General features: G+C 46.6%; 1 protein-coding gene across 1 annotated transcript in view; it reads right to left on the bottom strand.

Moving 5' to 3' along the window:
* The window catches only part of gucy1a1 (guanylate cyclase 1 soluble subunit alpha 1), a 147,795-nt gene that overhangs the window by 39,424 nt on the left and 83,739 nt on the right, over window positions 1–24,632 (bottom strand). Inside the window, exon 6 of the mRNA XM_070862476.1 lies at window positions 5,188–5,331. Within this exon, the coding sequence (XP_070718577.1) occupies window positions 5,188–5,331 (144 nt within the window). The remainder of the gene's footprint in view (window positions 1–5,187; window positions 5,332–24,632) is intronic.

The raw sequence follows: 24,632 nt of genomic DNA, 5'->3' as shown, positions 1-24,632 counted from the left end.
CCGGTGTCTCACCATGTACAGATCCCGCTGCTACATTACTCTTTAAATTACACGCAGTGCCAGTTTCTGAGCTGGTGTCTGCGAGTGAGAGATGCAGTGACGATGTGTCTTCTTCTTCTTCTTCTCCCTCCTCGCTCTCCTGCATCACCTCAGGGACAGGCTGGGCTGCTGTTTGGTATCGATTATTTGAAATCAGAAAGGCACAAGAGTCAGGTTATGGTGAGAGAGGGGGAAGCGAGATATGCATGCATACAACATCAGCAGCTTGTAAGTGAGAAGAGATTGTGGGGAAGTGGGATGTGAGACGAAGAATTATGAAAGAACATACTGCTGTTCTCCCCAAGGGCTTCAACCTCACCGGTTGCCACGGCTTCCATGATGTCCCGTTCAATGATGTCCAGCTTTCTCTCCTCCAGTTGGCTGAGGTCCTCGCCTGCCTGCCACTGCTCAGAGATTATTCGCCACCTTGGCTTGCAAGAGAGAGGAATCTATGTGAATGAGTTTGGTGCAATGTGTTTGGATGATGTGTCTGCCATAGTTGAATAGCTGTCAGTGTGTGCAAGGTATGAGATGTGGGTGTGAGTGTTGCAGCATGCTCTTTCTCCTTTGAGTTCACTTGCCTCCGATCCTCCTTTAGTTTCTCCCGCCATGTAAACTCCCCAACCCATATTCATGGCCAGCACCTCAACGTTGCCATCTTTTATGGCCTCGCTACTCTCATCATGTCAATTGCAGATAAGGCCATCTCTGACCACTTCTTCGTATCGCTCTCCACCCACAACCCCCTTCCATCTCCCACCCCCACCCCCCACAACCCTACCTCCTTCTGTGCCCGCCCTTGGAAAAAATTCTCTCCCAACTCTTTTACAACTGTACTTATGAACTCCCAACTGTCCAGCCTTTGGTCCTCCATTCACCATGATATTTCTGCACCTACTGATCTGCTCAATCACACCATCACCACCACTTTTGATGCCCTAGTTCCTATTAAAACAATTACTCTCTCTCACCCTGGCTGTTCCCCCAGTACAGCCCTCACCGTCACTCTCTTACATCTAAGGGACACAAACTTGAACAGATATGGTGGACAACTGGTTTAGCCATTCACCGCCAGATCTGGCTGGACCACATAAAGCATTTTCGGGTCCTGCTCTCGTCTGCCAAAATTACTCACTATTCCAGAATCATTTATCTTTGCATTCCAGAATCATTCTGGAATGCAAAGATAAACCCCGGATTCTATTCTCCACTGCTGAACCCTTCTTAAACCCTGTCTCCACCCTCACCTCCGACAATAAGTGTGAGGAGTCTCCAAAATTGACACCATCCTTCAGCCGCTTCTGTCTCTTCCCTTCCTTCCCCTAGCCCACTGGGCCAAACTTCCTCTAAGGATCCTCCCTGTCTAGCCCTGACCTCACATATTTCTCCAGTTTCTATCCAATCTCCCCATATAACTTCCCTGAGCTCATCCTGACCATGAGACCCACTTCCTGCTCTCTTGACCCTATTCCCACCAAACTGCTGACCACCCAACTTCCTTTTCTGGCTCCCATGTTAGCTGACATTGTTAACGATTCTCTCTCCTCAGGTACTGGCCCCCACTCCCTCAAATCTGCCATCATCACCCCTCTCCTCAAAAATGAACCCTTGACCCCTCTGTCCTTGCAAACTACTGCCCCATCTCCAACCTCCCTTTCCTCTCCAAAGTCCTTGAATGTATAGTCGCCTCACAAATCCTTGCCCATCTTTCCCACAATTCCATGTTTGAATCCCTCCAATCAGGTTTTCACTGCTGTCATAGTACTAAAACGGCTCTCATCAAAGTCACAAATAACATCCTTTATGATTGTGACAAAGGCAAACTATCCCTCCACGTCCTTTATGACTTGTCTGCAGCCTTTGACATGGTTCTCCAATGTTTCTCCACTGTCGTCCAGCTAGGTGGGACTGCACTCGCCTGGTTCCATTCTTATCGATCTAATTGTAGCCAGAAAATCTCCTGTAATGGCTCTTGCATCGTTACCTCCGGTTTCCCCCAAGGATCTATCCTTGGCTCCTTCCTATTTCTCATCTACATGCGAAAACACAGCATCAGTTTCCACATGTATGCTGACGACACCCAGTTCTGCCTCACTAATCATCATAGACAGTCCCTTGGAGTCGAGGATGACTTGCTTCCGCACGAAAAATGAGTACTCAGATGACTGATGAACTCATTTTAAATGGTGGAAGATGCCTGTGCGTGAATTTTTTAACGTGGGGTGGCCGTTGCACACCAGCCACCACACGGGATTGACGGAGCAAGGTCTTGGTCCAGTGGCAATGGGAACCAAGACGACTGGAGACCAGGCTCCACCACATGTGCTAATACATACACACAAACTCAAACATACTCCTACTGTCCTCCTTCATTCCTCCTTCCCACAGAACCTCTCTCTACGTGGAATTCATAGTAAGCAATGTGAGCCTCACGACCTCACAGCCTCGCTGTCTGCCTCACTACAACTTCTCTCGACGACTCCATGGTCTCTGAATTGTCAGACTGCTTGTCCGACATCCAGTTCTGGATGAGCAGAAATTTTCTCCAATTAAATATTGGAAAGACCGAAGCCATTGTTTTCAATCCCCGCCACGAATTCCGTTCCTTAGCCATTGACTCTATCCCTCTTCCCAACCTTTGTCTGAGGCTGAACTACACTGTTCGCAACCTTGGTGTCATATTTGACCCTGAAATGAGCTTTCGACCACATATCTGTAGCATAACTAAGAGCGCCTTTTTCCAGCTCCATAACATCGCCCATCTCCATCCTTGCCTCAGCTCATTCGCTGCTAAAACCCTCATCCATGCTTTTGTTACCTCTAGACTTGACGATTCGAATGCACTCCTTGCTGGCCTCCCACATTCTACCCAACGTAAACTTGAGGTGATCCAAAACTCAGCTGCCTGTGTCCCAAGTCGCACAAAGTCCCACTCACACATCACCCCTGTGCTCGCTGACCTACATTGGCTCCCAGTAAAACAATGCCTCGATTTCAAAATTCTCATCCTTGTTTTCAAATTCCTCCATGGCCTCGCCCCTCCCTATTTCTGTAATTTCATTCAGCCCCTCCCCCCCCCGTCGAGATATCTGCGCTCTTCTAATTCTGTCCTCTTGAGCATTACTGGCCAACCATTGGTGGCCATGCCTTCTGTTGCCTCGGCCTCAAGCTCTGAAATTCTCTGTGCCTCTTTACCTCTCTTTTTTCCTTTAAGACGCTCCTTAAAACCTACTTCTTTGACCAACCATCTACACTACTGTGGCTCAGTGTCACATTTTTATGTCTCATAATACTCCTGTGATGCACCTTGGGATGTTTTACTACGTTAAAGGTGCTATATAAATACAAGTTGTTGTTGAGCACAGATTTTGCATGCTACCTCGACCAGTTTGACCTAGCGCAGCTTATTAGCACTGTGCCATGACACCGCCCATTTTCAGGCCATATCCAATTTCTAGCCCATAGCTTTCTAAGTTGCAAGCTGACAAAGAAAGAAATGCTATTTTTTTTATTCGGTTATGAAACCTAAATACAGCAACAGTATTACCACTTTTGAGGTTTACAAGAGCAGAAGCTAGGCGGCTATATTTTCAGGACATTCAGGATATTTAGGTGCTGAAATTACCCCTTCCGGTGGCCGCCGACTCTCCGTGGACGGGCCACCATTTTGTAAATTGCCCTTCCTCGGAAGTGGAGCGGTGTCTGGGACCACACTGTCTGTTTTCCTGCCGCGTCGTGCACACGCCATCCCTTACCGTCCGGCTGGACCCCCTTCGCGAAATTGCCCTTTACCTGAAATTGTCCCGCCGGAGCGGCACCACCACAGGACGATGCCCCCGAAAGCCTTTGCTGTCAGTGCACTCTCTGTGATATGGCGGTGCGGCCGCCTCTAAAGGGGAGATGGCACTGCCGTCAACGACATTTTTGTTTTTGTCAGCCGACAATTATGGCTGTGGGTTCGGCCGGGCCACCCTCTTGGGTGCCAGGCCACTGACCCAGCCAAAACCCTCCTTGGTGGCCCACTGGAGCTAACTAACATTAATTCAGAGTTCGCAGCGGCTCTCCCCTTTAACTGAAGGGGAGAAACGTTGTGACGCGCCAGCGCAAATGATCTCATCAGCACGGCGCTGATGACTGACAGCGGCAGACACCCAGTGTCGCCAATACTTCCGCCCCGGTAGTGACGGCCACTCTGCTCTGCCTCTATTTCCGCCCCCATAATGAGGCCACTTCAGCCCCGCTGGAAAAAAAACCACGAAGAGCTGAATTTCGACGGATAAGCCGCCTCATCCATTGCGGTGGCCAGAACACTTCAAAACGGTAGGTGCACCCCATTTCCGGTGGAGGTGAATTTCTAGCCCCTCATGTTTTACAGGAAACAAAAGAGGCATGAGATGTTAAACTGAGGCCCGTCTGCTCTCTCAGATGGACACAAAGGATTCCAGGACATTATTTTGAACAAGAGCAGGGGCGTTATCCCGTGTCCTGGCCAATATATATACCTCAATCAACATCAGTAAAAACAGATTATGTGGTCAGTATCATATTGCTGTTTGTGGCAGTTGCTGTGCACAAATGGGCTGCCACATTTCCTACATTACAACAGCGACTACATTTCAAAAGTATTTCATTGGCTGTAAAGTGCTTTGGGACATCCTGAGGTTGTGAGATGCGCTGTATTAATGCAAGTCTTTCCTTCATTTTCTGTAGCTTAATAACATCAACAGTGATACCGTAGAAAAATAAAATATAATCATAGTTTTAATGATCATTTAACACAAAATTGTTACATTAGATCCTGGAAAATAGTTTTGTTTCACCATAACAGAAAACTATAATATCCAGAAGTAGAACACAATGGGAAAAAAATCTGTCAAAAAATCAGATGGATTATGGATCATAACTGACATAAGAGAACAGTAAATAAGATTGTTCCAATACTGGATTAATTCTAAATATGATGAATAAATATTAGTGCAGGTATCACAAAGTATAACAGCAGTCTCTGCAGTACTGAACCTGTGACATGTTTAGAATGAGGTAAATCTACTTCTGTATTTGAAATGAAACAGCTTAGTTTATGAAGTAAAAAACAAAGATTATAACACATAGATTGCTGTTATGTATCTCCAGAAAGGTGAGTCTTACCTTGATGGGTCTTCCATCTGGAGTCATCACCTGATCTGAAACCTCCATCATCTTCAGTGCCATCAGGGCAATCTGAACAGCATGGGTTCTACTTTCTTTGTGCAATCCTCCAGCTACACAGTATGCATCCCCAATAGTCTCTACCTGCTCATGTAATACAACAGACGCAGGCAAGTAAAAAAAGAAAAGAAAAGCTCAATTATCTGTGAATTCAGCAACAATAACAACAACTTGTAATATAATGCCTTTAACGTAGTGAAATGTCACAGGAGCGTTATCAAACAGAATTTGACACCGAGCCACATAAGGAGGTATTGTGACAGATGACCTTGGTCAAAGAGGTAGATTTTAAGGAGCGATTTGAAAAAGAGGAAAGAGAAGCAGAGAGGTGGAGAGGTTTAGGGAGGGAATTCCAGAGCTTAGGGCCTCAGCAGCTGAAGGCATGGCCACCAAAGGCGGAGCGATTAAAATCAGGGATGCTCAAGGGGCCAGAAGTAGGGGAGCGTAGATATCTCAGAGGGTTGTGGGGCTCGAGGAAATTACAGAGATAGGGAAGGGCGTGGCGTTGGAAGCTCATCTCAGAGTCAAATTTGACGGCAAGGTTGCGAACAGTCCGGTTCAGCCTCACACAGATGCCAGAGAGAGGGATGGAGTTGCTGGTTCGGGAACGGAGTTTGTGGCAGGGAGCGAAAGCAATGGCTGCAGTCTTCACAATACTTAGTTGGAGCACATTTCTGTTCACCCAGTGCTGGATGTTAGACAAGCAGTCTGACAATTTAAAGACAGCAGAAGGGTTGAGAGAAGTGCCAGTGAGGTAGAGGTGGTTGTCGTCAGTGTACATGTGGTAACTGACGCTGTGTTTTTGGATGATGTCGCCGAGGGGCGACATGTTGATGTAAAATAGGAGATGGCTAAGGATAGATCCTTGGGGGACACCAGAGGTAACAGTGCACGAGTGGGAAGAGAAGTCATTGCAGGTGATTCTCTGGCTACGACTGGATAGGTAAAAATGGAACCATTTGAGTGCAGTCCCATTCAATGACGATGATGGTGAGGCATTGGAAGAGGATGGTGCGGTCAACCTTGTCAAAAGCTGCAGACGAGTCAAGAAGGACGAGAATGGATAGTTTACCACGGTCATAGTTACATAGGCTGTCATTTGTGACTCTCAGTACTGTGGCAGGGGCAGAAACCTGATTGGAAGGATTGAAACATGGAGTTCCGGTAAAGATGGATTTGGGAGACATCAATCGTTCACGGACTTGAGAGAGGAAAGGGAGGTTGGAGATGGGGTAGTAGATTGGAAGGATGGAGCAGTCAACGGTTGGATTGTTGAACAGGGGTGATGACAGCAGATGTGAAGGAGAGAGGGACTGTATCCGAGGAGAGAAAACCGTTAACAATATTAGCTAACATGGGAGCCAGGAAGGGAAGTTGGGTGATCAGCAGTTTAGTGGGAATAGAGTTAAAGGAGATATTGTACTTTTTCACACTACTGAAACAATACAGATATTATTGCAAGAATGGAGCGAACAGTTTGTCTTGGAGTTTTCCATGGGATGCACAAAGAGAAATATCATGTGTGGATTTTGTGCCTGTGAGAAAATTTAATTTGACAGTCATATTCAGAAGGTATAACCAAGTATTTGCTTATTTGTTTTGTGTTTAAAACCATTGTTCCAAAGAACAAACACATTGGGCTGGAATTTGTAGTCGGAAGCGTACTTCCGGAGTACGCCTCCAACCTGATAAAAGAATTCGCAGCTATCTTCAGGCTCCCAGGCTCCAGAAATTTCTGGTCCTGGGCCTGCAGGCATAGGCCTGCGTAAAGGCCCATGGATCCCAAGAACGCAGGCGGTTCGGAAGCATCCCTGGGACCACGCGGGCAGGTCCTCCATTTACAAACAGATTCCCCATAAGCATATGAGGAATCCCCAAATAATTAAATAATTTATACAACTGGAATAAAAATTAATGGTTCCCATTTTAAAATGTAATTATAATTCCCTTCAATAAAGAATTAACAATATAAAAAAAATATTGATAAATAATTTTAAATATTTTAATCCAGGCCAAAATTTACATGAACTAATTTTAAATGTTTGTGCACTTTTTATTTTATTTTTTTTCTTTAAGATTTATATTAATCCTTATGCTGATTGAAGAAGGTCTTCTGCCTGCTTTTACCAGACATGGCATAATTATTTTGTGGGCAGTAGGGTAAATAACAAATCTGTACACAGTACTCCCAGTGTGTTCATACACACCTGGAGTACTGTACAATTGTAGCAAGATATCCTTATTCTTGTGCTTCAACTCTCTTGCAATAAAGGACAACATACCATTTGATTTCATAATTCCTCGCTGTAACTATATGCTAACTCTCTGTGTTTCCTGTGCGAGGACACCTAAATCTCTCTGAACACCAACGTTTAATAGTTTCTCACCATTTAAAAATATTCTGTTTTTCTATTCTTCCTACCAAAATAAATAACATCACTTTCCCCCACAATCAATTACATCTGCCACCTTATTGCTCACTCACTTAACATGTCTATATCCCTTTGCAGCCTCTTTGTGTCCTCCTCGCAGCTAGTTTAATATTTTCAGCAAATTTGGATACATTACACTCAGTCCTTTCATCGAAGTCATTTCTATAGATTGTAAATAGGTGAGGCCCAAGCACTGATCCTACCGGCACTCCACTAGTTAGCCTGCCAACCTGAAAATGACCTGTTTATCCCTGCTCTCTGTTTTCTGTCCATTAACCAATCCTCTATCCATACTAATATATTACCCCCAAACCACTGAGCCCTTATCTTGTGTAACAACCTTTTATGTGGCACCTTATCGAATGCCTTTACGAAATCCAAAAATACTACATCCACTGGTTCCCCTTTATCTACCCTAGTTACATCCTCAAAAAACTCAAATAAATTTGTTAAACAAGGTTTTCCTTTCATAAAACCATGTTGACTCTGCCTAATCATATTACGATTTTTTAAGTGCCCCGTTACCACTTTCTTGATAATGATTGCATAATTTTCCTGATGACTGATGTCAGGCTAACTGACCTGCAGTTCCCTGCTTTCTCTCTCCCTCCTTTCTTGAATAGTTTTCTCTCTCCCTCCTTTTTTGTATCTTAACTCGTTTTACCCGCCTTGGTTCCATATCCCTTGATATCCTTGCCAAACAAAAATCTATCAATCTGTTTTGAAATTTTCAATTGACCTAGCCTCAACAGTATTTTGGGGGAGAGTTCCAGATTTCCACGGCCTTTGTGTGAAGAACTGCTTCTATTGAATGGCCTAGCTCTAATTTTAAGGTTATGCGCCCTTATTCTGGACTCCCCCACCAGAGGAAATAGTTTCTCTCTACCTATCCTATCAAAGCCTTTAATAATCTTAAACACCTCATCAATCTTCAATCTTCTATATTTGAGGGAGTACAAGCCTAGTCTATGCAACCTATCCTTGCAACATAACCCTTTTAGTCCTAATATCATTCTGGTGAATCTGTGCTGCACCCCCTCCAAGACTAATGTATTATTTTTGAGATGTGGTACCTAGAACTGAACACAGTACTCCAGATGCGGTCGAACCAGAGCTTTATACAACTGCAGCATAACTTCCATCTCTTTATATTCCAGCCCACTCAAGATGAAAGCTAACATTCCAACAGCCTTTTTAATTATTTTTGCACTTGTCCACTAGTTTTAAAGTGGTTTCTGTGAAGGACCCCTAAATCTCTCTACTCCACCGTTCCTAGCTTCTCACCATTTAGAAAATACTCTGATGCTTCTTTCTTAGGTCCAAATTGGATAACCTTACACTTCCCCACATTGAACTCCATCTGCCACAATTTTGCCTACTCACTTAATATATCATGGTCACTTTGCAAATTCCTGCTCCCATTTGTTAAGGGAAGATCGTGTTTGACTAACCTGATTGAATTTTTTGAGGAGGTAACCAAGAGGGTCGATGAGGGTAGTATGTACGATGTAGTATATATGGACTTTAGCAAGGCTTTTGATAAGATCCCGCATGGTAGACTGGTTGTGAAGGTTAAAGCCCATGGGAAGTGGCAAGTTGGATCCAAAATTGGCTTGGAGGTAGGAAGCAAAGATTGATCGATGTTTTTGTGACTGGAAGGATGTTTCCAGTGGGGTTCCACAGGGCTCAGTACTGGGTCTCTTGCTTTTTGTGATATATATCAACGATTTAGATTTGAATATAGGGAGTATGATTAAGAAGATGGCAGACAACTCTAAAATTGGCTGTGTGGTTGATAATGAAGAGGAAAGGCATGGGCTGCAGGAGGATACCAATCTACTAGTCGGGTGGGCAGAGCAGTGGCAAATGGAATTTAATTCAGAGAAGTGTGAGGTGATGCACTTTGGGAGGGCTAATAAGGAAAGGGTATACACATTAAGCGGTAGGCCACTTAATAGTATAGATAAACAAAGGGACCTTGGAATGCTTGTCCACAGATCCTTGAAAGCAGCAGGCCAGGTGGTTAAGAAGGCATACAGAATGCTTGCCTTTATTGGCCAAGGCATAGAATATAAGAGCAGGGAGGTTATGCTTAAATTGTATAATACTTTGGTTAGGCCACAGCTGGAGTACTGCATACAGTTCTGGTCGACGTAGTATAGGAAGGACGTGATTGCACTAGAGAGGGTGCAGAGGAGATTTACTAGGATGCTGCCTGGAATGGAGAATCTTGGTTATGAGGACAGATTGGATAGGCTGGGTTTGTTCTCATTGGAACAGAGGAGGTTGAGAGGAGACCTCATCAAGGTGTACAAAATATTGAGAGGCCTGGACATAGTGGATAGTAAGGATCTATTTCCATTGGTGGAGGGGGCTATTACGAGGGGGCATAGTTTTAAGGTGGTTGGTGGAAGATTTAGAGGGGATTTGAGGGGGTGGGGGGGACTTCCTTACGCAGAGGGTTGTGGGGATCTGGAACTCGCTGCCTGGAAGAGTGGTGGATGCAGAAACCCTCACCACTTTTGAGATGGTTGGATGGGCACTGAAAGTGCCATAACTTGCAGGGTTATGGACCTAGAACTGGTAATTGGGATTAGACTAGATGAACTTTTGTTGGTCGGCGCAGATAGAATGGTAAGTACTGCAGGGAATAGAATACGGCCAGGGTGATCTCCTGGATTAGTTTCGGTCGCCTGGATGGGTCGGAGAGGAATTTTCCCAGATTTTTTCTTCCTAAATTAGCCTGGGTTTTTAATCTGTTTTTTCCCTCTCCCAGGAGATCACATGGCTCAGGTTGGCAGGGGGTGGAGTGTAGATGTTTTTAGTATAAGGGGTGTTGCAGTGGTGTGGGGTGGACTGGTTGGGTTGGGTGCTCTTTGCCTTTCCGTCATTGTTCATGGGTTTGTATGTAACCTTTAGGGCAGCTGACGAAGGGCCGTGCAGCTCTTTGTTGGCCGGCGCAGACACGATGGGCCGAAATGGCCTCCTTCTGCACTGTAAATTTCTAGGTTTCTATGTTTCTATTTACTCTATTTACTGTGCCACCTAAATTAGTGTCCTCAGCAATCTTGGATATACTGCTCTCTATTCCTTCATCTAAGTAATTTATAAATATAGTAAAAAGCTGCAAAAAGGCAGATAATTTGTAATTGTATCAGATATGCTGCGTTATAAAACTAGTGACATTTCATTGAGGAGGACTATTTTTGAGTACCATACTATGTGCAGTGCACAGCCATGCCACTCCCTACTTTTTTCTCACAATGACTGTCGAACTGCAAGGATACATAATACTTTTAGAAAAATATTTTGTTCTGCAAAGTTAAACCCTCTAGTTATTTACTTTTTAAAAGTACAACTGATAAAACTTGCATTTTATATTAAACAAATTATCTTTTACAGAAGTAAACACACAATAATGATCGGTTATTTTCAGAACAATTTCAATTTAACATGTGGGATAATTGAATCTTTCATGATGATTTTTTGTTTTAAATTTATCGTACTGAAGATGGCCATTCTTATCTGGGAACATCATATGTATTTCTACAGAATAGATAAAATAGAACAAATAGGATTAATGCTATATTACACCCATGTTTGTTTAAGTATTTTAATAAAGAACAGTACAAATAAAGTCTGAAAGATTGGATATGGTCTCGGAGGCAGTAAATTTGAATTTATTTAAATCTTAAATATTTCTCACTTGCGCCATTTTTAAGCTCAGCACAATTGAAACATTAAATCCAGTCACCCATTCAACTGAGACCTACTGTGTCTTTCAACAACAATTACTAGATCATGAAATTAATCCTCTGTAATTTTCCTTCAATCGCTGTGTTAATCCATGTCAACACTGAGATCAGTATGAAACTAGCCTGAACAACAGCAGTACACTAAAATCTGATGCTGTAGCAGTCAAGTTACAGAAATATTTGACGGTACAACAATTCTTGTTCTCTTCTTAAAATGGGTTAAGGGGCCTCATATCAGGCTAGATTTTCGCCAGCCTAACGCACGTTTTAACACGAGTTTTTTTGCGCTAAAAGTGCTTTTTTGATCATTAAAACAAACTTCACAAAATTCCCCAAAGGTTAAGAATGGTGGTCTCAAAATATTGCCAAAAAGCGGATCTTCAAGGTGCAATGCGAAAAAAAAACGCACCGCCTCGGGTGAAAAAACGCATCAGAAAAGCAGGCTCAGAAACATCAGTAAGTAGGAAGACCTACAAAAAAGTTAAGTTTTTATTTTTTAATTCTTTTGTAGCGATTACTTAGTTAAGGGTCTTGGAAATGTTTTGTAATTTTTGTTTTTTTGTTTTTAGCAATTTTTATTTGTGTGTTTTCTCCCCTCCCAGGGCTTATATTTTTGGCCTTGATAGGCCTCGGGCTAAAGTTGGCGAGATCACGGTTTCCACCGCGAATCCTCGTGCAATGCCATTTTTTTAACAACAGGTGTATTTTGTGGCCAAATTTACCGAGTTAAAAAAATGACAAAATTTTTATTCTTATTTCTTCACAAAAATGACATTATTTATCAAACAACGACAGGCTGCAGAATTTCGAGCCCATCGATCATCTTTTAACTAACTAGTCAGTTAAATGATAAGAAACACACATAGAATCAAAGAATCATAGAAATTTGCAGCATAGAAGGAGGACATTCGACCCAGCCATAAAAGAGCTTTCCAACCTAATCCGACTTTCCAGCTCTTGGTCCATAGCCCTGTAGGCCACGGTACCTCAAGCGCACATCCAAGCATCCCTTAAATGTGATGAGGGTTTCTGCTGTTACCACCCTTTCAGGCATTGAGTTCCAGATCCCCACCACCCTCTGGGTGAAACATTTTTCCTCGACCCCCCTCTAATCCTTCCACCAATTACTTTAAATCTGAGCCCTCTGGTTGTTGACATGGCAACCAAGAGTGAAGTACTACTTTAAATTAGAAAAAGATATTTAAAATAATCATATTGGAACCTTAGATATACCCACTGGAGATAAAGCTGGCTAAATTCATGAGATGGAAAGAACAGGGAGCTCTAAATGTGACATCATTGCATCCATTTTATCGGCCTAAAACAGAGGCAACAATAATCAATTTAAAAGTGAAAAGCCTGTGCCTAAGCTACACTGGAGTTCAGGCCACTGTTAAATTAGTTGGGGCTTTTTTTATGGAAGCCTTGACTCATTTTGAAATGAGTTTCCTGCACTTATTCCAGACCCAGACTCCAAAATCTGTTTGTCCTTGACAGAGCTTGCGATATGACTGCCAGTTCCTGGTCTTAAGCAGTTTAATCAGCGGCCCTTAAAATTTACTGCTTATACCAATCTAGAAAGGGCACTAAAATCAGAAGAGGCAGCTCAGAAGCTACAGAATGAGCTGGACAATATGGCCTAGAAATTAGATATGGTCACAAAATGGGCAGTGTTAAGGTACAAAGCTGTTACGCTGCATCACATCAAAAGGGTCTAGGTAGCACACAACATTCATGGTCGGGCCTCATTAATATGGTTGAAGTCTTGATTTCAATGCTGAAACCGATGCTCACTGGTTCAACGCTCAAAAGTTGGGCCAATATCGGGACCAGTCTAATTCTCAGTCATGTTTTGGCACAGGCTTTATTCAGTACTTAAAGGGGAACTGCACTGATGCTGCAGCACCTCACTGTCAATCCAGTTACAACTTCAGCTGGAAGAAGGCGGCAGTGGAAACACATGGCAGAGGCTCAGCACAGGGAGGGAGCCTGCAGATTCTCCGATGCAGTTCTTGAGGCACTGGTCGTGGCTGTGGAGAGGAGGCAGGCTGTCCTCTTCCCACAGACTAGCAGGAAGACCTTGCCACACAGCTTTTGAAGGCTCAAGAAAACCACCCATGTCACAGCCAGCACTGTGGTGCCAAGTTCAGCCACCCCAGCACCAAATGAAGTTTAATGGCCTCACACAGCAGGTCAAGGTGAGTGAAGGCTTCAGCAAATGTCACATTCAACCATCTGCACCACCAGCCTCACGGACTACTCAATGCAAGACACCCCCAGCACTCACCTACCAACAATCTCTACGTATTATCAATCACACCAAACAATCGGCGCTTCACTTCACCCTCACATCCTTACCACTGCTGCAACACTCACATCTACATCTCATAATCTGCACACAGTGACAGCTATACAACTGTGGCAGGCACGTTACCCAAACACATTGCACCACACTCACTCACACACTTCTCTTTATCATGCTGGTTAAGGTTGTGTATAATTGAAGAGAGCAACGCAGACAGGCGGAGGGCAGGCTGACATCCAGGACCCCAGCAAGCTGGAGGAGAGAGTGCTGGCAATCATTGGGTGACAGATCATAGCGGCTGTGGCAACCAGCGAGGTTGAACCCTTTGGGGACAACAACGGTATGATCATTCCTAATTCTTCTTCTCAGATTCCACTTTCCCCTCATCCCACAATCTTTTCTCACTTTTAAGCTGCTGATGCTGTATGCATGCATATCTTACTTCCCACTCTCCCCTCACCATAACATGTCTCTTGTGCCTTTCTGCTTTCAGATAATCAACAACAAGCACCCGACCAGCCTGTCCCCAAGGTGAGGCAGGAGAAGAAGAAGGAGAAGTCACAGCGTCACTGCATCTATCGCTGCAGACACCAGCTCAGAAACTGGCACTGCACATACTTTAGAGGATAGTGTAGGTGAGGGATCTGCAAATTGTGAGGTACCGGGCATGAGTTGTTATGTATGTAACTATGTAATACTTGCCAGCAGAGGGCGTGACTGTTGGAGTCCACGGGTCACCTGCACACACATGCAGGGCCAGTATAAAAGGTTGGCTGCCATGTTGTTTAGGCACTCTGGAGTTGTAATAAAGAAGACTAAGGTCACACTAAGTTTAATTCACAGTACTCAGCCTTGTGGAGTTCTTCTATACACAACAATTGGTGATGAGTAACAGAATACAAACCTTCACACAACCATGGCTGCCCTTGGAATATTAGAGAGATTCGTAGAGGATGATGATTGGGAAGCCTTCGTCGAGCATCTCGACCAGTACTTCGTGGCCAATGAGCTGGAAGGAGACACTAACGCGGCCAAGCGCAGGGCGGTTCTCCTCACCGTCTGTGGGCCTAAAATATACGGCTTCATCAAGAATCTGCTCGCATCAACAAAACCAAAGGAGAAGGAATATACAGAGTTGTGCACGCTGGTTCGGGACCACCTCAAACCGAAGGAGAGTATCCTCATGGCCAGATTTTGGGCCCAAGTTTCCACATGATTCGCGCCTGATTTTTAGGAGCAACTGGTGGAGAACGGACTATTTTAGAAATCGCAATTCTCCACATTTTTTTTTCTGTAGTTCGAGTTAGGTAGAACAGTTCTAGTTTAGAACAGAATTTTTTCTGCAAAAGGGGGCGTGTCCGGCCACTGACGCCTGATTTGAAAGTTTCCACAGTGAAAACGTACTCCAAACTAAAGTAGAATGGCGCCAGTGAAGATTTTTGTAGAACTGAAAAAACCTGTTCTACACATTAAAAAATCAGGCGTAGGTTACAAATTAGGCGTCCAGAACGAGGTGGGGGGGAAGGGAACTCATTAAATTCGACAATAAATCCTTATTTATACTTTTACAAATATTATACAAATAAATCCAACCTGAATAAACATTTATAAGCCAAGAAAAGATTAAATAAACCATCTTCCTACCTGTGTGAAAGTGCTTCAGCCAGGGAGAATGCTGCAGCCGTTCGTGCCGCTGAGCAAGAGAGGGAGGGAGAGATGGGAGGGAGAGGGAGAGAGGGAGGGAAGAGAAGGGGGGGGGCCGGGGAACAGGAGCGGGGGGGGGGGGGAGCGTGTGTCGGGTCGGGTTGGGGGGGGACTGGGTGTCGGGTCGGGGGAGCGGGGAGCGGGCCTCGGGTCGGGGCGGGAAGCGGGTCGGGGGGGGGGGGGAGCGGACCTCGGGTCGGGGCGGGGAGCGGGTCTCGGGGCGGGGGGGGGGGTGGAGAGCGGGTCTCGGTCGGAGCGGGTTTCGGATGTCGGGTCTGGGAGAGCGGGTGTCGGGTCGGGGGGGGGGGGAGCGGGTCTCGGGGGGGGGCGGGGGGGGAGCGGGTCTCGGGGGGGAGCGGGTGTCGAGTCGGGTCTGGTCGGCGGGGGCGGGGAGCGAGTGTCGGGTCTGGTCGGGCGGGGAGCAGGAGCTGGCCGTGGGAGGAGCCTCATTGACGCAGCCCCAGTGAGGCCATTGGGCCAGGGCTAGAGGCTGCGTGCTTCGGGCCCCTCCCACACAGTTCGGCGCCTGGAGCTACTGCACTTGTGTGCCGACTGTAGCGCGCATGTGCAGAGGTCCCGGCACTGTTTTCAGCGCCGGGACCTGGCTCCGCCCCCCCCCCCCACAGCTCGTGCTGGCTGCGCCGAGTGCCACAGGACCTGTAAGTAGGTGCAGACTATCGAGGATTTTTTTAGGCGCCGTTTTAGGCGTGAAAAACAGGCGCCCAGCTCGGAGGGGCGCCCGTTTTTTTTCTTGTGGAAACTTGGGCCCATTGTTTTTACATGCACCATTACTCCGGGGGCCAGGACATGGCGGATTATGTCGCCGACCTGAGACGCCTCGTGGGACCTTGCGATTTTGGAGCTGCATTGGGGCAAATGCTGTGGGTCTTTTTCGTGCTGGGCATCAGCCACGAGGTCATTCTTTGAAAGCTACTGGCTGCCGAAACTCTAGACCTGAGCTGGACCATCGCGATCGCCCAGGCATGCATGGCCACGGACGATAACACCAAACAGATATCTTCTCAACATCGAAGCTCACCGGCAAGTACTGTGCATAAAATGACGTCACCAGCAGGCCGAACTGCATATGGCAGGGCCTATGCATCTGCGGCTGCAAGACCTGTGATGACTCAAGAGTCCGCCATCGGGGGTGAATGTGACTCCATTAGCACCGTGTTGGCACTGTGGGGGTAATCGGGCCCATCAATGTCGATTCAAGCACTACGTGTGCAAAGGCTGCGCAACGATGGGGCACCTCCAGCGAATGTGCAAACGTGCTGCGACATACCACGTGGCAGAGGATGATCGATCCGGCGTGGATCACGCAGCACAGGCAACTCAACCCAAGGAAGAAGTGTATGGGGTGCACACCTTCACCACCAAGAGCCCTCCTATAATGCTGAAAGTCAAATTAAATGGAGTTCCAGTATCCATGGAGTTGAATACTGGTGCGAGTCAGTCAATAATGAGTCAGAAGGCTTTCGAGAAACTGTGGGGCAATAAAGCACAAAAGCCCAAACTGAGCCCGATTAATGCAAAGCTGCGAACCTACACCAAAGAGCTCATACCAGTCATTGGAAGTGCGGCAGTGAAGATATCGTATGATGGAACTGTGCATGATCTATCATTGTGGATTGTTCCAGGCAATGGTCCAACGCTGTTCGACAGAAGCTGGCTAGAAAAGATAAGATAGAATTGGAACGACATCAAAGCACTATCTTCATGCCTCATGTGCTCAAGTGCAGAGCAAGTATTCAAATCAGGCATCGGCAACTTCACAGGCGCCAAGGTGCAGATCCATCTAGGCCCCGATTCACGGTCCGACCATCACAAGACTTGGGCGGTTCATAAGAACATAAGAACATAAGAATTAGGAACAGGAGTAGGCCATCTAGCTCCTCGAGCCTGCTCCGGCATTCAATAAGATCATGGCTGATCTGGTCGTGGACTCAGCTCCACTTACCCGCCCTCTCCTCGTAACCCTTAATTCCCTTATTGGTTAAAAATCTATCTATTTTTGACTTGAAAACATTCAATGAGCTAGCCTCAACTGCTTCCTTGGGCAGAGAATTCCACAGATTCACAACCCTCTGGGAGAAGAAATTCTTTCTCAACTCGGTTTTAAATTGGCTCCTCCGTATTTTGAGGCAGTGCCCCCTAGTTCTAGTCTCCCCCACCAATGGAAACAACCTCTCTGCCTCTATCTTGTCTATCCCTTTCATGATTTTAAATGTTTCTATAAGATCACCCCTCATCCTTCTTAACTCCAACGAGTAAAGACCCAGTCTACTCAATCTATCATCATAAGGTAACGCCCTCATTTCTGGAATCGCCTAGTGAATCGTCTCTGTACCCCTTCCAAAGCTAGTATATCCTTCCTTAAGTAAGGTGACCAAAACTGCACGCAGTACTCCAGGTGCGGCCTTACCAATACCTTATACAGTTGCAGCAAGACCTCCCTGCTTTTGTACTCCATCCCTTTCGCAATGAAGGCCAACATTCTATTCGCCTTCCTGATTACCTGCTGCACCAGCAAACTAACCTTTTGGGATTCATGCACAAGGACCCCCAGGTCCCTCTGCACCACAGCATGTTGTAATTTCTCCCCATTCAAATAATATTCCCTTTTATTGTTTTTTTTCTCAAGGTGGATGACCTCACACTTTTCGACATTGTATTCCATCTGCCAAACCTTAGCCCATTCGCTTAACCTATCCAAATCTCCTTGCAGCCTCTCTGAGTCCTCTACACAACCCGCTTTCCCACTAATCTTACTGTCATCTGCAAATTTTGTTGCACTACACTCTGTCCCCTCTTCTAGGTCATCTATGTATATTGTAAACAGTTGTGGTCCCAGCACTGATCCCTGTGGCACACCACTAACCACTGATTTCCAACCGGAAAAGGACCCATTTATCCCGACTCTCTGCTTTCTGTTCGCCAGCCAATTCTCTATCCATGCTAATACATTTCCTCTGACTCCGCGTACCTTTATCTTTTGCAGTAACCTTTTGTGTGGCACCTTATCGAATGCCTTTTGGAAATCTAAATACACCACATCCATCGGTACACCTCTATCCACCATGCTCGTTATATCCTCAAAGAATTCCAGTAAGTTAGTTAAACATGATTTCCCTTTCATGAATCCATGTTGCGTCTGCTTGATTGCACTATTCCTATCTAGATGTCCCGCTATTTCTTCCTTAATGATAGTTTCAAGCATTTTCCCCACTACAGATGTTAAACTAACCGGCCTATAATTACCTGCCTTTTGCCTGCCCCCTTTTTTAAACAGGCATTACATTAACTGCTTTCCAATCCGCTGGTACCTCCCCAGAGTCCAGAGAATTTTGGTAGATTATAACAAATGCATCTGCTATAACTTCCGCCATCTCTTTTAATACCCTGGGATGCAAGTCATCAGGACCAGGGGACTTGTATACCTTCAGTCCCATTAGCCTGTCCAGCACTACCCCCCTAGTGATAGTGATTGTCTCAAGGTTCTCCCTTCCCACATTCCTGTGGCCTGCAAATTTTGGCATGGTTTTTGTGTCTTCCACTGTGAAGACGGAAACAAAATAATTGTTTAAGGTCTCAGTCATTTCCACATTTCCCATTATTAAATCCCCTTTTTCATCTTCGAAGGGACCAACATTTACTTTAGTCACTCTTTTCTGTTTTATGTATCTGTAAAAGCTTTTACTATCTGTTTTTATGTTTTGCGCAAGTTTACCTTCGTAATCTATCTTCCCTTTCTTTATTGCTTTTTTAGTCATTCTTTGCTGTTGCTTAAAATTTTCCCAATCCTCTAGTTTCCCACTAACCTTGGCCACCTTATACGCATTGATCTTTGATTTGATACTTTCCTTTATTTCCTTGATTATCCACGGCTGGTTATCCCTTCTCTTGCCGCCCTTCTTTTTCACTGGAATATATTTTTGTTGCGCACTATGAAAGAGCTCCTTAAAAATCCTCCACTGTTCCTCAATTGTGCCACCGTTTAGTCCTTGTTTCCAGTCTACTTTAGCCAACTCTGCCCTCATCCCACTGTAGTCCCCTTTGTTTAAGCATAGTACGCTCGTTTCTGACACAACTTCCTCATCCTCAATCTGTATTACAAATTCAACCATATTGTGATCACTTATTCCGAGAGGATCTTTTACGAGGAGATCGTTTATTTTTCTTGTCTCATTACACAGGACCAGATCTAAGATGGCTTGCTCCCTTGTACGTTCTGTTACATACTGTTCTAAGAAACAATCCCGTATGCATTCTATGAATTCCTCCTCCAGGCTACCCCGTGCGATTTGATTTGACCAATCGATATGTAGGTTAAAATCCCCCATGACTACTGCAATTCCTTTTTCACATGCCTCCATTATTCCCTTGATTATTGCCCGCCCCACCGTGAAGTTATTATTTGGGGGCCTATAAACTACGCCCACCAGTGACTTTTTCCCCTTACTATCTCTAATCTCCACCTACAATGATTCAACATTTTGTTCATTGGAGCCAATATCATCCCTCACAACTGCCCTGATATCATCTTTTATTAACAGAGCTACCCCACCTCCTTTCCCTTCTTGCCTATCTTTCTGAATCGTCAGATACCCCTGTATGTTTAATTCCCAGTCTTGGCCACCTTGCAACCATGTTTCTGTAATGGCCACCAAATCATACCCATTTGTAATGATTTGTGCCGTCAACTCATTTACTTTATTTCGAATGCTGCGTGCATTTAGGTAGAGTGTTTTCATCCTAGTTTTTAAACCATGATTTTTAGTTTTGACCCCTCCTGCAGCCCTTTTATATTCAGTGGCCCTTTTTGTTTCTTGCCTTTGGTTTCTCTGCCCTCCACTTTTACTCATCTCTTTTCTGTCTTTTGTTTTTGTTTCCTTTTTGTTTTCCTCTGTCTCCCTGTATTGGTTCCCATCCCCCTGCCATATTAGTTTAAGTCCTCCCCAACAGCACTAGCAAACACTCCCCCGAGGACATTGGTTCCAGTCCTGCCCAAGTGCAGACCGTCCAGTTTGTACTGGTCCCACCTCCCCCAGAACCTGTTCCAATGCCCCACGAATTTGAATCCCTCCCTGCTGCACCACTGCTCAAGCCACCTATTCATCTGTGCTATCCTGCGATTCCTACTCTGACTAGCACGTGGCACTGGTAGCAATCCCGAGATTACTACTTTTGAGGTCCTACTTTTTAATTTAGCTCCTAGCTCCTTCAATTCGTCTCGTAGGACCTCATCCCTTTTTTTACCTATGTCGTTGATACCAATGTGCACCACGACAACTGGCTGTTCTCCCTCCCTTTTTAGAATGTCCTGCACTCGCTCAGAGACATCCTTGACCCTTGCACCAGGGAGGCAACATACCATCCTGGAGTCTCGATTGCGGCCGCAGAAATGCCTATCTATTCCCCTTATGATTGAATCCCCTCACTATCGCTCTCCCACTCTTTTTCATGCCCTCCTGTACAACAGAGCCAGCCACGGTGCCATGACTTGGCTGCTGCTGCTCTCCCCTGATGAGTCATCTCCCTCAACAGCACTCAAAGCAGTGTATCTGTTTTGCAGGGGGATGACCAGATGGGACCCCTGCACTACCTTCTTTGTACTACTCTTCCTGCTGGTCTTCCATTCCCTAGCTGGCTGTGGATCCTTCTCATGCAGTAAGACCAACTCACTACACGTGCCACTTATGTCATTCTCAGCATCGTGGATGCTCCAGAGTGAATCCACCCTCAGCTCCAATTCCGCAACGCGGTACTTCAGGAGATGGAGGCGGATACACTTCTCACACACGTAGTCGTCAGGGACACCGGAAGTGTCCCTGAGTTCCCACATGGTACAGGAGGAGCATATCACGTGACCGAGCTCTCCTGCCATGACTTAACCCTTAGATACCCTTAAATTGGTAACAACAATTTTACAGTTTATTTACTGATATAAAAAATAAAAAGAAAAGCTACTCACCAATCACCAGCCAATCACTTACCCCCTTGGCTGTGACGTCACCTTTTGATTACTTTCTACTTCTTTTTTGCTTTCTCTCCCGCTGCAGCTGCACTGGTACGCCTTTATAGGCCGCTCCGACGCTGCTCCCGCCTCTCACCAACTGCCGCTGCCTGTGGAACACCGCTGCCTGTGGTTCCATACATGATGAGGGAGAAAGTCGAGATCGAACTGGACAGGCTCCAACGCGAAGGAATCATATTGCCAGTCGAGTTCAACGAGTGGGCCAGTCCAATAGTTCCGGTGTTGAAAAGCGATGGCACGGTCAGAATCTGTGGAGACTACAAGGTAACGATTAACCGAGTCTCACTACAAGACCAGTACCCGCTGCCCAAGGCAGATGACCTGTTTGCAATGTTAGCGAGGGGAAAGTCGTTCACCAAGTTGGACCTAATCTCCACCTACGTGACACAGGAGCTGGCAGAATCTTCGAAAAAAACTGACGTGCATCAACACATAAAGGGCTGTTTATATACCACAGGTGCCCTTTCAGGATTCGCTTGGCTGCAGCCATTTTCCAGAGAAACATGAAGAGTTTGCTGAAATTTGTTACGTGCACCTTTGTGTTTCAAGACGACATCCTGATCACTGGTCGTGGCACCATCGAACATCTACACAACCTGGAAGAGATTCTAAGTCGCTTAGACAGAGTGGGATTCAGGCTGAAACGCTCCAAGTGGATTTTCCTGGCGGCAGAAGTCGAATTTTTGGGGAGAAAGATTGCAGCAGACGGCATCAGGACCACGGACTCAAAGACAGAGGCCATCAAGAATGCACCCAGACCACAGAATGTGATGGAGCTGCGCTCGTGGCGACCTCCGGCAACCTCCAGCGACCAGTGACGACCTCCGGCGACCTCCGATTTCCCCCGGCGACCTCCAACGTCCCCTGGCGATCTCCAGTGTCCTCCGGCGACCTCAGATGACCTCGGGAGACGGCATCCTCGACTTGGGCCAGGCTATCGTGCCTCCAACCCCCGCCCCCCCCACCCCGCCCTGCGGTGATCTGATCGGAACACCTCCAGCGACGGCAGATGGGCCTCTCCTCCACGACGGAGTCTGGGCCTCCTCGACGACAGCTGGACCTCCCATGGCGACAACCTCCTCCTCAAGGACAACTGGGTCCCCCTCACCCACGTCGGCGACTGGCCTCCCCTGCTCCTTCAGCGACGATTAGAGCCCCCCTCCCGCACTGGCGACCTGGCCTCTTCTCCACCTCCAACAAGTGGTGAGTTCCATGACTGTGACTCCGCTGCCCTCCCACCGTGAACCACAGTGGGCCACTGACCCTTCCAATGCCTATCCCCAACCAGGCCTCCGATCACCTACCACCAAGGGCGCTACCCAGCGCCGAGTCTGCGGCCAACATCTCGCCGTAGGCAACTAGGCCCATATAGCAGAACCTGGTCTCCATTCGTCCTGGACCCCCTTGCCACTGGATCAAGACCTCGCTCAGCTAAGCCCATGTGGTAGCCGGTGTGCAATGACCACCCCACGTTAAAAGAACTCACGCACAGGTATCTTCCACTCCGTTAACATGAAGTTCGGGACCTGGAACATCAGGACCCTCATGGACAACCCCAACAATGACAGACCAGAACGCTGCACCGCCATAATTGCCCGGGAACTTAGACGCTTTGATATCGACATCGCCGCCCTAAGCGAGACCCGGCGTGCAGGGGATGGCCAGCTCAAGGATCAAGGTGGAGGCTACACCTTTTTCTGGAAAGGGAAACCAAAAGAACGCCGCCTCCATGGAGTCGGCTTCGCCATCAAAAATTCCCTGTCCTGCGTCCACGCAGGTGACAAACTGATCCTACTTGGTGACTTCATTGCCAGGGTTGGCAAGGACACAGGCCTCAGGCGGGGGGGGGCATGATTGGCAGAGAGGGGGTACGGAAAGCCAACTCCAGTGGTACCTTACTCCAGAGCACAAACTTGTCATCACCAACACCTTGTTCCGCCAGAGGGACAAATACAAGGCATCGTGGCAACACCCTCGCTCCAAACACTGGCACCTGCTCAACTATGTCATCATCCGAGCCAGGGATAGCAACGATGTGTGCATCACCCATGCCATGACACGAGCCGACGACTGCTGGACGGACCACTGCCTCTTCCGATCCATCATCGACATCAACATAGCCCCAAAGCAGATGGGGCAGCAGAAGCAGTGCCACAAAAAAGTCAATGCCGGAGCACTTAAGGACCCAGCTAAGAGAGCCCTATACATCCAGTACCTCACAGCTAACCTGGCGTGCCTTGATGATCCCGAGACGCAGAATGCCCACAGCGCTTGGTCTGCCCTCCAGCCCTCCATAACCAGTGCCTGCAAAGAGATGCTCGGTTACTCAACCAGGAAACACCAGGACTGGTTTGATGAGAATGATTAGTAGATCCAGGAGTTAATAGATCGTAAGCGTAGGGCATCTCTGAGCCTTAAACAACAACCCAACGCAGGAGCAACAAAGCAGCATTACAGACGGCTCAAGGCTGAGGTCAACAAAAAACCGGGACCTAAAGAACAGGTGGTGGATGGAGAAGGCACAGGAGATACAGTAGCTGGCCGACAACCACAATGTGCGAGGATTCTTCATTGGAGTCAAGGCCACCTACGGGTCAACACCCAAGGCCCCAGCCCACTGCTGGCCAAGAACGGGGAAACACTCATCAAGGACACTGAGGCAGTCAGGGCCCGCTGGAAGATGCACTTCGAAGATCTCCTCAATCGAGACTTTGCCTTTGACTCGAGTGTTCTCGACTCCATCCTGCAGCATGCTACCCGCTACCACCTCAGTGAGAACCCAACACTGCACGAGGTAGAAAAAGCCAAAACACAGTTTAAAAACATCAAGGCTACGGGTGTGGACGGAATCCCTGCTGAAGCACTGAAGTATGGCAGAGAGGCACTGCTGGCGCAAATACATGACCTCATCTCTCTCATCTGGAGGGAGGAAAGAATGCCGGGGGATCTCAGAGATGCAGTAATCGTGGTCATCTTTAAAAAAAGGGGACATGTCTGACTGCGGCAACTAAAGAGGAATCTCCCTGCTATCAGCCACTGGGAAAGTCGTCACTAGAGTCCTCCTCAACCGTCTTCTTCCCATGGCCGAGGAGTTCCTCCCGGAGTCACAGTGTGGATTTCGTCCCCTACGGGACACAACGGACATGATT

This window comes from Pristiophorus japonicus, chromosome 2 (assembly GCF_044704955.1).
Source record: "Pristiophorus japonicus isolate sPriJap1 chromosome 2, sPriJap1.hap1, whole genome shotgun sequence".
Classification (NCBI taxonomy): Eukaryota; Metazoa; Chordata; class Chondrichthyes; family Pristiophoridae; genus Pristiophorus; species Pristiophorus japonicus.
The sequence above is the reverse complement of the archived record's forward strand: the minus strand, read 5'-3'. Positions and strand labels throughout refer to the sequence as shown.